This window comes from Paramisgurnus dabryanus, chromosome 4, assembly GCF_030506205.2.
Source record: "Paramisgurnus dabryanus chromosome 4, PD_genome_1.1, whole genome shotgun sequence".
Classification (NCBI taxonomy): Eukaryota; Metazoa; Chordata; class Actinopteri; order Cypriniformes; family Cobitidae; genus Paramisgurnus; species Paramisgurnus dabryanus.
The window spans coordinates 3866212-3879677 of record NC_133340.1 but is presented as its reverse complement, the minus strand read 5'-3'; the positions used below and the strand labels follow the sequence as shown (position 1 = coordinate 3879677).

The 13466-nt window shown below is 36.2% G+C and overlaps 1 protein-coding gene across 3 annotated transcripts in view; it reads left to right on the top strand.

Annotated features, from left to right (window-relative positions):
• The window catches only part of LOC135746786 (serine/threonine-protein kinase N1-like), a 56651-nt gene that overhangs the window by 19971 nt on the left and 23214 nt on the right, over window positions 1–13466 (top strand). Inside the window, exon 1 of one of the 3 annotated variants that reach the window (XM_065265484.2) lies at window positions 4275–4560. The exons of 1 other annotated variant lie outside the window; for it this stretch is intronic. In XM_065265484.2, the coding sequence (XP_065121556.1) occupies window positions 4474–4560 (87 nt within the window). In that variant the 5' untranslated portion in view covers window positions 4275–4473. Of the gene's footprint in view, window positions 1–4274; window positions 4561–9507; window positions 9777–13466 lie in introns of those variants that run through there. One more of the 3 variants, XM_065265483.2, reaches the window with a different exon arrangement.

Below are 13466 nucleotides of genomic sequence, written 5' to 3'. Positions count from 1 at the left end.
TTAGTTGTAACGCTGTGTTACAACTAACCCCTCAGCACTTACGATATGAAAACATCTAACATTAGGGTAATTCTTGCCATTGTTTTAAGTAGGCTACACACGAATGATTGCTGGCTGCCAACACAATAAATGTGCCTGTCTTATCAAAAATTGTCAAAATGTATTTTTGTTCATATCTTTAATATTAATTAAATAAGGTCATGTCAAAGATTGAAATCATAATGAAATTAATGGCTAAAATCAGTTTTAGATTTTCATTATCTCAGAATTTGATTTTGAGAATTTAGTATGGTTTTTACAGACAGGGTCACATATAAAAAATTTGTCATTATTGTGCTGTTTTTTCTCAAATATTTAGACATTTGTATCCATTTATAATTGAACTATGGTTAGATAGAGATGAATAGTGTGGATACCTTTCTATTATAGACAGATATATTAACAATATCCACTTCAAGTATATAGACAAAATAATATTGAAATATTGTCTGCAAACTTAATTTTTAGCAAGTGTTACAACTAACCCCCTGCCTGTTACAATTAACTCCACCTATGGGGTAAGTTGTAACGTCTGCACTTCTGTCACGTTTGGTGTAATTGTCCAAGAATGGTAAGTACTAGAAACAAACTTCAAATGTTCATTTGTAGCAGAGATGTGTGTGTTGCTTGTGTAAAAATAGAATTAATCAAACTAAATTTTTTTTAATGATTGAGCCAAAACCAAAAAGTGTTAGGTTGTGCTTCGCTCTCCCCTACATTAATTACAAAACAGCTACAAAAAATATTTAATTAAAACTAATTGAACTGACTAATTAGCTAACAGTGATTAGTCGGTTAGTCAGCAAGGCAGCCATTGTGACCCGTTTCCTTCTTTTCTGCCATCGCCCGACTGGCCACCCTTTGCTGTCTTCCATCACAGTCCTCTCTTTCTCAGTCTTGAACACTGTTTCTTTATTTCTCTCTCTCTCCCTCTCTGAAGTTCATAGCCGTCCTTCATTCATAAACGGAAATGTTTTGAATGATCAAACAGAGATGAAATAAGGGCCGATGTGTCCAGGGCAAGCTCATGAGTCAAAAGAAAGACAGAAGGAAGAGCAGTCTTATTTGGCCCAAGGGGTTTGATGGAGCTCAGAATTGCTGGCATTCCCACGAGCCACAGCGGTTGAATAGAGCTCCTTCTGTTTGTGTGTGTGTGTGTTTAAGCGTGACCTGAGACTGAGAAGTGCTCAGTTATAGTTTGGGTTGAATAACATCAGGGTTGTCTGGGAGACCTTCTTTAAGTGCCATCTTCAAGGGTTATGCCTTATAGTTTCATGCCTGCCCTACATTGTCATAATAAATGTTAATTTCTGTCACATTTAAGTCTTTGTAACCTTTTCTTATCTTTACAGATTAGAAAATGACTCGGCAACTGAATGTTAATGTCCAAATAAGTAATTTAAATAATATTTTATATTATTTTATATTAAATAATATTTTATATTATGTTTTCATCATATGTTTTTTCGGTTTCTAAGTTGGGTGTGTAAGATACCAAAACCAATGTTATGTCATCTTAATCAGTGTCTTGTTGACTAAAACATAACATCGTTTTGAAATATGTCTGCAGCTCTTAGCAACTTTTTGTTGGGCTTGAAAATATTTTGATCTAGCGGGGTTAATTGTAACGCTGTGTTACAATGAACCTCTCAGCAATAACCTTTGCGTAATTCGTGCCGTTGTTTTAAATAGGCTAAACACGAATATCTTTAATATTGAATGAATGGCTAAAATCAAACTTTGATGCTTATTATCTCAGAATTTGATTTTGAAACTGTAGTATGGTTATTACAGACTGGGTCACATATAAAAAAAAGTTTTGTCATAAGTGTGCTGCTTTTTCTCACATATTTAGACATTTGTATCCATTTATAATTGAACTATTGTTAGAAAAGGGCTGGATGAATGAATACAGTGTGGATAGCTGTCTATTATAGACAGATATATAAACAATATCCACTTCAAGTATAAAGACAAAATAGTATTGAAGTATTTGCCTGCAAACTTAATTTTTAGCAAGTGTTACAACTAACCCCCTGCCTGTTACAATTAACCCCACCTATGGGGTAAGTTGTAACGTTTGCACTTCTGTCACGTTTGGTGTAATTGTCCATGAATGGTAAGTACTAGAAACAAACTTCAAATGTTCATTTGTAGCAGAGATGTGTGTGTTGCTTGTGTAAAAATATAATGAATCAAACTCAAATATTTTTTGAATGAATGCGCCAAAACCAAAAAGCCTTAGGTTGTGCCCCCCTCTCTCCACATTTAGTCATTTAAAGAAATAGTTCACTCATAAAAATGACCCTAAAATGTACTTGCCTTAAAGGGAGAGTTTTCCCAAAAATTCTGTCATCATTTAATCACTCTCAAATGTATACAAAACTGTATACATTTCTTTGTCCTGCTGAACACAAAGGAAGATATTTTTAGCAACGTTTGTAACCAAACTGTTTTTGAGCACCATTGACTTCCATAGTATTTTTTGTTCCTTTTATGGAAGTCAGTGGTGCTCCAGTTTCCTGCTTGATTACAAATATTGTCTTCCTTTGTGTTTAGTAAAATAAAGACATTTATACAGGTTTGTAACAACAAAGGGTGAGTAAATAATGACAAAATGTTTATTTTTGAGTGAACTTTCCTGTTAAAGTTATTGTAGCATAAGTCGCACTGGACAATACATTGCGTTTATGTAGAAAATAGTTTCACAAAAGCCGAAGAGAAGACATTTAATCTGGAAATCTGAAAACTAAACAATAGCACAGAAAAGCAGGCTGAATAAGTGTACGTACATGTTAAGGTTACATTAACAATTATTTACCCGATATACACAATAGCATACAGAACATACCTGAGATGCTGAATAGGCTAAATTAACACAATAAGCCAAATTAAGTTAAAAAAAGGTCCCGAAGTCATTCCGCATCCCTGAATCCATTGAATTAAATAAATACAGAGCGGCAAAGAGCAGACTCTCGCGGAAAATACGGTAATATTTTGAAATACTGTAGATATATTTAAAGTCCCAAAGAAAAGGAAATAGGAAATACACATTGTGACGTATATATGAGTGTAACAGCTTTCAAAAAAAAAAAATATGTAGGGCGGGACTTGAATTCGTCCATTGAGAATTGACTGGATCATTGTAAGTTGTGTCATGTTGCTTTCTGCTAATCGCTGTTATCTTTTCCCGGGCCCAATCCTCCTACCATACTGGAAGCACGAAGAGATTGTTTCGAGGACAGGAGGAGATTTAGGTTTTTGATTAAAGATTATGAGGGCACAGAATTTTTTTAAATAATGAAGCTCACAGATAAGTCATTTGTAAAAAATACCATAATGTTCAAAAAAAAAAATTTCAATTGTGATTTAAATACTTTGTTATTCGTGTAATGGGAGCTTGTTTAGGGATTTTAAACAACTGTGACTCAGAGGTGGTGCGTACACTCCCTAAATGACCCCACACCCACACAAAGACTTTAAGGCTATTTATAGTTGGCATCATCATTGTGGCATTAATTACACTAGCTTTTAAGCACTCTCTAAAGTAGACTTAATATAGCCTCATTCCAGACAAGCATCTGGGATCAGATCTGAAAAGAAACAGAGTGGAACCGGAATGTTTCAAGTGAACACCCCTCACTTTTTATATCTCCATTATTCAGCTACCCTTTTACAAGTCACCTGTTCGCATCTGCGTCTTTATAAGTTTGTTATTTTTGCTGCTACACTCTTCCAAAAAAACATCAACTAAGGGCCCTCCTGCACATGATATTAAACAGCCACTGTTGAGCGGTGGCATTCCCATTGCAAACGCCCCCTGGTGTTGATGCATGAGAATGCAACCTGTAGTTTGCAAGCAGGTTATTGAAAATACATCTGGGAATTCTTTCCTAGTCAATCCCTATTATCCTTTAATTCAGACACAGACATGGAAGTGAGAACATAGGAGTACACAGACCACAGTGTCTAGGTTCAAGTCTTATTGATCTGCTAATGATAATTTAAATCTTTCTTTCTTTCTTTCCTCGTTCTCTCTCTCTTTCTATTTCTGTCTCTATCCATAGCTAATTTTATCTGCTAACTGTCTGTAGACTAAACAACATGTACCAGACCCACAAAATACAGAACACATTGTTGAAAGTTTCAATTGTCTGATTTACTGTCGACAGTAAGGAAGTTGAGGGGTGGGGCATAGTCACACTTTCACTTGAAGCGTTTATCCCTCGCTCTGCTTTCTTTCTTCGTTCTCCTCCATCGTTTCCGCTCCTTCACCTTTCATTTGTGGAAGGGCAAGCCGTCTCCGAGATCTGCAGTGGGATTGATAAATAGTGTCCCAGCGGGGTGCGGACTTACCCCCGGTCTAGAGGGAGATTTTATTAGCAGCATTTATCACGCCCGGGTGGGCAGAGGCAGTGAGATAGAGGGTGTGACATGGCTAACGAAGAGGGAAGAAATACATCCCTCACGGAGCAGACCGACGACATCACTTCCCCCGAACCTACGGCTACACAACACGGGGTAGGCCTATAGTCATACCAAATCCAAATACTGAAGCACAGGCTCAGTTGTGTTGAAGAGGTTCTGAAATAAAATGAATTAACATTTCGAATACTGAAACTTAATGTGTTGTGCAAGCCAGGTCTATTTGCATGATTTCATGCACAGTGGTTGTTTTTCGATATGCAGTGTTGTAATACTTGACACGCGTAAATGTGCTACTTTGTACTTCCTTAAAAATTCAAATAGTTGGGTCATTGGGTTTACAATTCTTCATGTTTTTTATGCTGTTAGTGGTGCTTTATCGATATGGTTGTATTTACATTTATCCAAAGTGACTTGCTGTGCATTCATTTCTACTATTTATTTTTTTAGTATGTGTGCTCCCTCGGGATCAAACCTCTGACCTTTGTGTTGCTACTGCAATGCTATCCTAATGGTGTGTTCCCAACGCTTCAATTCACTGCAACTTTGTGTCTTTATCTTTCGCATTGCAGTCTATTTTTCTGTTTCCGTGTTTTCTCAGGAGTTAAACCGTGTTCCTGTGCCGACTGACTTTTGTTTTCTTTGTGCAACACCCCCCCCCCAAACCCCTTGTCTGATATCTTTGCGAAATGCGCCACGTCACTTCCTCACATATGCCTCTTCCTTTTCTGGCTCGCTTGTGCTTCTCTGTCATTGTTTGTGCTTCTCCTCCACCTCACTTTTTGCATCTCGTGCTTTCGATGTCTTTTCAGTACCTCCTTTTGCATTAAATCTTTGAAAGTTTGCAGTGATTACAAACAGAGTCTCAGACTGTGTCACTGTTACCACAGATTTGCTTTGATGCCACAACTGAGTCCCTCTGAAGTTTTATTGAAGTATTATTGTAGAGTTGGTATACTAGTGACTGACTTGGTAAATGTAATCCTGGGTTGTCTTGTTCTCAAAGGTTAAGCCCATAGTATGGTCTTTTTTTGTTTTTGTACGTGTACCCACATGGTCGAACGCAGCCTTGCAAATTATGCTTTATTTGACTTTGGGTTGCAAAATTCTTTTAACAGGAATATATGCGAATAATCTAGGAACCTAAATGTACTTAAAAAAAATTCATGCCACATAATTTTGTTTAAAACAACAAGATTTAATGCAATTTCAGTTTAATTTCTACCCTGCACATTCCTCACATGCACAAAGCTTACTGAAGGGCCATTGAGACCACACCCCCTGCATGAACTCGCATTCTTCCATAACATGCACTGAAAATAATATCAAAATGTCCATCTTTGCATATATTCATGTAAATGACATACATTTGTTTAAAACTTGTGCTGTATGTAAGCAAGTGTGCAACAACATCACACCATTGTAAAGACAAATACACTGACTGGGAAAACATTTAGGTGAGATAATAAAAAAGTTTGGACACATTTCTATTTTTAATGTTTTTAAAGGAAGTATCTTATGCTCATCAAGCCTGCATTTATCTGATCAAAAAAAAAGATTTTTGAAGGATTTTTGATCAAATAAATCCAGGCTTGATGAGTGTAAGTATCAGAATTCTTCAAAATGTGTATTACCTTGCATGCATGTCTGCTTATGACCAAACAAAATGCTTATTTATGTTTGTATATGATATAGTTTATATACATTTCCAAATAATTTCTGTTAATTCCCATAAACTCCCACTAAGTTTCCAATTTGAAATATTTCCAAAATTCCCTACACTGTAAAAAAATTCCGTAGAAATTACAATGTTATTGCAGCTGGATTGCCGGTAATTTACCGTAGATTTAAATTTATGTTATTTACTGGCAAGAGTTTGTTCAAAGTTAAATAAATATTATAAAATAAAGTCTTTATCTTTACAGAATAAAACTATACAATAACAGCCTCATGCAAAGCATTCTGGGAACCAGAAATCATCATCAACCTTTTTCTGTTTTTTGCTCCAGATTTTGTTTCCCAGAATGTTTTGCTTGATGCTGTTTTTTTAGTTTTACTCTGTAAAGATAAAGACTTTAAATGTTTAATCTTCATTTAAGTTTGAAAAAAATTTTGCCAGTAAAAAAACATAAATGTAAATCTACGGTAAGTTACCGGCAACCCAGCTGCAATTTCTACGAAATTTTTTTACAGTGTAGATTAAGTTCACATAGAAAGTTTATGGAAACTTTCCGTCCCTTGCAACCCTTACACAAATGTTCAACTGTAGGTGCATACGCGACCAACACGTACAATGTACGCAGGGTTTTAAAAAATCTGGCGATGACGTAAATTCCGTCACATGCACAGTATTGACTATACTTCGCCATTAAAGGTTACTTTATTGTTACTTCCCTCGATAAACGGTACACACTTAAATGAATCGTTTCTCCCCGGCTGTGGTGCGGTGTAAAATAAATTGCTACATGATACGACACAAATCAAACTACACTGAACTATTAAATGCAACAAAAAAGCAAAACAATCCTCAAAGTGTGCAAACAGCACAAGGTAAAAGAGTAAACACCATTACAGTCACCAAAAATACAAAAAACAGCTTGCAATAATAATAATATGTGCACCTATTTTATTGCTAAAACAATGTGTGTGTTTGCGTGATTTATGGTTAAAAACACATTATTTTCCACATACCGTACATTTTTGGAGCTCCATATATTCTGCGTACTGCTAATCTGTACGTTGTGATTGGCCTGAATACCTCTGATGTCAGCCGGAAATGTGACGCTCCTTACCATGTTTGAAAGATTTGCTCACAATGCAATGCTAACAGGAGTTAACTTACAGACAGTGAGTCCAAAGCGGGGGGAATTATGATAATGTCGGTCTTGTCCACATCAACAGGCCCAGGAAGGAAACTGTTGCCTACAATCCGTGTGTTTGTTGTAGTCCAAAAAAGAGATTTACGTTGGAAACGATAACTCGCGTCATCGTTTACTTTGGGGTTTGTACCTTTTGCATATCATTAACATGTACTAATACACACTTGCACACCAAAGGAAATGTAAAATCGTGAATCGGAGGATAGTTGCTCTTTAAGAACTGCCAACCCATTGTTTGAGTAACGCTAATTTTAAAGTTAGTTATTTTCTAAGTTTAGATGAGCATGCACGCAGGACTTTGTAAACCTGTACCTTGCACCAGAATTGTAGCAAAAAGCTACTTTGATGCCAATAAGACGGAAATTTTTTTCACAGTTTCTGGTTTGTAAATGACTCATGTGTTTTCATGCAGGCTAAACTCTACCATAATAGTCAAGTCACTGTGTGTGCATGTTTATCTGTTTATGAATCAGGTGCTAAAACTGTGTTTTGCTTTTCTTGCATTACTAAGCTTCAGTGTCAGGCTCCTCCTTGTGTGTCTTTTTTTTAGATCAGATAAAAGTTAGGTTTCACTGTCAGAAACACAGAAAGAGAAGCATGTCTTCTAATAGCATGCATTGAAATCCCAAACTTATAATGCAGTCTACGTGCATATTATATTTCTCCTCTTATTTCTTTTAGTGACACACAGTTTGGAAAAGTTTGCACTATAGTAAGTTAGTAACTGACAATAGGCAAGTTGATACTTGGATTAAGCATCAACAACATAAACAAACAGCTTTTTTGGACTAAACACAACGTCTGGTAGACTTCCACATAGAATCAATAACTACAGAGTCCTTTTACAGTAGTTAATTTATTTATATCTGGGAAAATGGAAATAAATTACCTTTGTTCATATACAACGCCTTCATTGAATTCTATCATAAACCCTTTAGACGCATATATGGACGTAGTGTCCGGAACGTCACCCATTGTGAAGAGCTTTTTAGTAGGCGGTGCCTGTCGTCGGCATCTTCTTGGCCGCTTGTCACCTCGCATCACTTGCAGATAAGCAAAAATGGGTAAAGAGGCAGGACGTGGGTGAAGCTGAGGTGGCTGGTTGCTGAAACCACGCTCGACTAGCTCGACTCTAGTGACAGCTCACCTGTCACTCAAGTGGCCACGCCCTTAATTATGCAGAACTTAAAGCCTTAATAACGGATGAGTTAAAAAAAAATTCACCCCCCTCACAGTTGGCATGAAAGGGCAAAATTAACTACAGTATATAGACCAAAAACACTTTTTAAACCAGGCTGTAACATATTATTTTCTACTGTAAAGTTGAGCATTTTAACATGGGGGTCTATGGGAATTGACTCTCTTTTGGAGCCTGCCTCTAGTGGCCAGTCAATGAATTGCAGTTTATGTCATTTCCGTCTCGGCTTCATTAGAGAGATCTAAGGGTTGCCCCTCGATTTCACTGGATACTTTATACTAAATGTGTGCAATTATATTATGGGAAAGACAATACGAATGTTTTGAACTGCAGCAGTACTTCAGTTACACTACAGCAGATTAAAAGTATACTCAAATGTAGTTGTAAATGTACTGCGGTGCATTACCTAAGTACTACAGTTTTATCATACATCATTACAGAAAACTGCATAGATTGCAAAAATGCCACTGTTACGGTATGCTGCTGTTTATTTTAAAAGGCTAAAGTGTCTTTGTGTAGTTTACAACCTCATCCCTGAAATAGTGGAGGATGCTTGAATGCATTTTTAACCCCTTCAGACCTGATTTTTCAGTATGCCTTATTTTGATTGGTTGATCAAGCATTTTATTGGTTTGAACCACAAAACATGTGATTGTCCATTTGCAGGGTCTGAAGGGGTTAAAATGAATCTGAAAAGGAAAGCAACTGCTCTTTTTTTGCTATATTGCCGTTTCTGCTCCCCACACACATTTTCCTCTGTCTCTCTCGCTCTGTCCTTATCTGAATTGTTTATGAAACTTTTCCTCCCACTGTTGCTTAGATGTCTTCCACTATGTGTAATCACTACGGGTTTATAATGTGTAGTGAAACCACATTAACTCTTTTTCTACCCGTTTTTAACACACATGATGCACTTAACGTTATAAAAAAACCGAAATGGCTAAAATAGTAAAGAACACAAACTTTATGTGCACCCCCTCCCTCGCTGGTGTCATCTAGTAATGACCAAGTCTCACAGAAAACAGGAAGAGACGGCGCTGAAGTTTAGCCGGATATCCTGCACTGGGAGGGCGACCCTCAACCATAGCTTTCCCTTCCTCCATATCTCTCTGTTTCTTTTCTTTCTCTCCCTCTTTTTCTCTCTCTATGTTGCTGGATATTGGTGTCATTGTGTTGGAGAGAGGAGAATGTGTTGGTCGGGCGAATGGGATCATTGGGAATATCTGGAGATACAGGTGACATTCCGTGATTTTCCAGATTGTTGTTTGGCGGAGTTATCACGGTTATTATACTCTACCAAGCTTTTGTCGCTTTCCTCTAGTAAATATGAGGGTAAATGTTGCTATAGCCATATCTATTGTGTAGATATTTTTGTTTATGTTGTCTTCGCTGCTATTTTACATCACTAATCTCAGTTGTTTGGTGGTCGGTGTGTTCAGCGGGCAAAACATATCTGACCTGTAAAATGTTCTTTTGAGGTTTTTTATTTATGTGGTGCAGCCCGAAGGCCTTTTTTGAGGGTGCAGTTTTTGCTGCAAGTTTTGTTTGGTGTATTTTTAAATAGGATTTAAACTGTGTCACTTCTTATTAAGACTTCCGTTTGGTTCATGTTTTATTTTTGTATGGCACTTACAGTGTTGCTTTGTATTCAATTTTTGCTTGCTTTTCCCTTTAATCGCAAAATTCAGTATTCAGGGTTAATTTTTGGCAAGTAAGCATTTTGGTATGGTTTAGTCGTGGGTGGCCACATCACTTTATTGTGTATTTGCAACAGCTTTGTTAAATAATTACTTTAAAAATCAATAAAAGTGCAGTTGTTGAATCAAATTATGCCACTGTTTTATTCATATCCTAAAACTAATAGGAACTGATGCATTGAAATGAAATGCAAATGTTTTGAAGTCGTTTCTGGCAAACAGGGGTGATTGTTACAGATCTTTGACGCAGTGAATATATCCTGATGTGGAAGTCATGACTAGCAGGATGGAAAACAATAGGGAAAGTGACCCTAATGTCTGGAATCTGTTGTTAATGTCTAGTATTTTATCTTTCTATAAGAGCTGGAATTACAGATGTCTCATTTGTGAATTCTTGTTAAATTCAAAGCGAAATGACTTTGGTTAGATGAATTAAATAAAAAACATTCATCAAACATCACAGTTTTTGGAATGAAATTTGACTATTTTCTCAAAACATCTGTGTATTGTGGCACAGAGGAGAAACAAAGATAGGGCCCTTATAGCATCAGTTGGGTTGGCTTCTACACTATAAATTTGTTTATGATTTAAGAATTTTTAGGGAAGACACGTACACTCTAAAAAATGCTAGGTTATTTTCAGCCCAATGTTGGGTCAAAATGAGGACAAACCCAGCTGTTGGGTAAATTTAACCTATAAAATGTTTATACTTGACCCAATAATGGGTTAAAACAACCCAGCATAAGTTAAATTACAACCAAACGCATTGGGTTAGTTCTTTTTGACCCAGTGCTGGTTAGTAAATAAAAATTTAAAGTCTATACTTTAAAAAAATATTTTCAATCCAGCGTTGGGTCAAAAAGGGATGAGCCTTGTAATGTAACCTGTTTCAGCCCAAAATGCTGAGTTGTTTTAACCCATTATTAACCCATTAGGTTAAATATAAACATTGTGTGGGTTAATTTACCCCACCGGCTAGGGTTGTACCTAGGGATGCACCGATAGGATTTTTTTGGGCTGATACCGATTTAAACAGACAACTTCTGGCCGATACCGATATTAAACACTTGTATACAATACTATACAGCTGGTCTATAAGCTAGTTTATTTCTGCATCAAATTATTTTTACCTGAACACGGATTGGATCTAATTAACATTCAACTGACCAACATAATAAGAGAAGCACAAATTAAGCTAAAACAAATATAATAAGAAAACATGACAACCTTCAAAGGGGGTTTTGGCTATTCAGCATTTATTTTATTAAGGACATTAACTAATTTTTTTACATATAATGGATTTCTTTATGCAGTTAATTAATAAACAATCGGTATCGGCCTTTCTCGTGCTATTGCCGATATGCCGATGGTTTCAAATTCATTAAAAATCGGCCGATAAATATCGGTGGCCGATACATCGGTGCATCACTAGTTGTACCTTTTTGACCCGTGCTGTGTTGAAAACAACTAATTGCAGTCTTATTGCTAAATTTGCCAAATTTTCATTGTTTCTAAAAAGTAGAACATTTAGTGACAAGTAAAACCCTAATATATTTATTTTATTTTATTGGGGTGTGATGAGACACTTAATCCACAAGAGGAGACGAAACACGAGATTGGGTTCACGAGACAAGACGATATTTTTACACTTTTTAAGAAACCCTCAATGATAAAAAAAATGAATAAGAAACTGAAATCACATTATTTTTAAATGTTTAAACTAATCAAGGACTGGCCCTAACAATTATTTTGCTAACTGATAATGAAGTAATTTGTTATTTTGGGGTAATAAAAATAGACCCAAGTGAGCAGTAGCATTTAAAATTACATAATAACGAAGATGCAATAATAATTGGTTCAAATAAAGTATTAAAACCAAGTTACATTAAACAACATTTTGTGGCCTATAAATAAAAAGCATTATGTATGTATTATAACAAATGCCTGCAGGGGGCGATAGAGGACTCGTCTCGCAGACGCTGTCTTCACTTTCACTTTCACTTAGACGGAGAGAAACGCTTATTTTTAGTCAAACAATGGTTAAATCCATATTAATATTTAATATATGTCCCTTTCTTTACACTAGAAATGATACAGACACTGTAATTTTTTGAGCAAGAACATGCAGACATGCAGAAATCATGTAAACTCTGATTGAGGGATTAATCTGCAGAGACACATCTGACACTGATCAACAGACAAACACAACGCGTCTCAGACTTCACACGAGCTCCCAAACGAACATTATTGGAAACCTAAACAAAAAAGCAAACGCAGTAAAAGAGAAATATAATGCATGCACTGTAAAAGGGTCAAACAGAAAGCTGCATCCTCCGTCGAACGAGATCTCGTCACACCCCTATATTTTATTGTTTATTTGATAGGCACCATGCATGTTGTTTAAAATACACCATGTAAATATGCCTGAATTAGTTACAATAACTACTTTTCATGTGTTGTCCCTAGGCATAAGACTAACATTCATACAACATTCATTCACTATAAATGTAGAAAAAAATATACATAGGGGTGGTTTCCTGGATAGGGGTTAGACTTGTCCTTAAAATACACCAGTACCCTTTGTTTCGCCTCAAAAAGCACACAAGTAATGTTTTTAGTAAGGCATGCTTGTTAAAACAGGTTATATTTCCTAATTAAACTAAGGCCTAGTCCTGGCTTAAGCTAATCCCTGTTTAGATAACCGCCACAGAATATCTCAGGCAACTTTATATTACTTTATTTTCAGAATCATGTCAGTGAAATAATTCATACTTTATTCATGGACATAAGTTCGCAACAAAGTCTGTGCACTTTTTTGTTTGCAATTTTTTCTGGTTCCATTTGCAAGACTGCAACCCTGTTATTTTTGTTTTGTTGCACCTCCGAGCTACATTTGGGGTGTCATAGATTTCAATTTACCCAAAACCAAAATAACATGTTTAGAAAACGGTGGTTGGTCATTTTACATTGGTCAGATGGTAATTTCCTGTATTTCTATCCAAAATAAGCTCTATGTGGAGTGTGTACCAGACTTCATGTCAACATTGATAAGTCTGTCTGGTTCTTGTTCAGAAGATTTAGGTGCATTTATTTCTATTTAACTTTATTTTCAGACAAAAAAGGATCACTTGCATGCTTTTAGTTTTAGCAGACCCTGACCTGCGAGCTGCAATTTTGACATGATTTATGCACTCTTCTTCTTATCCCTTGTATCTATGCATCAGAAAT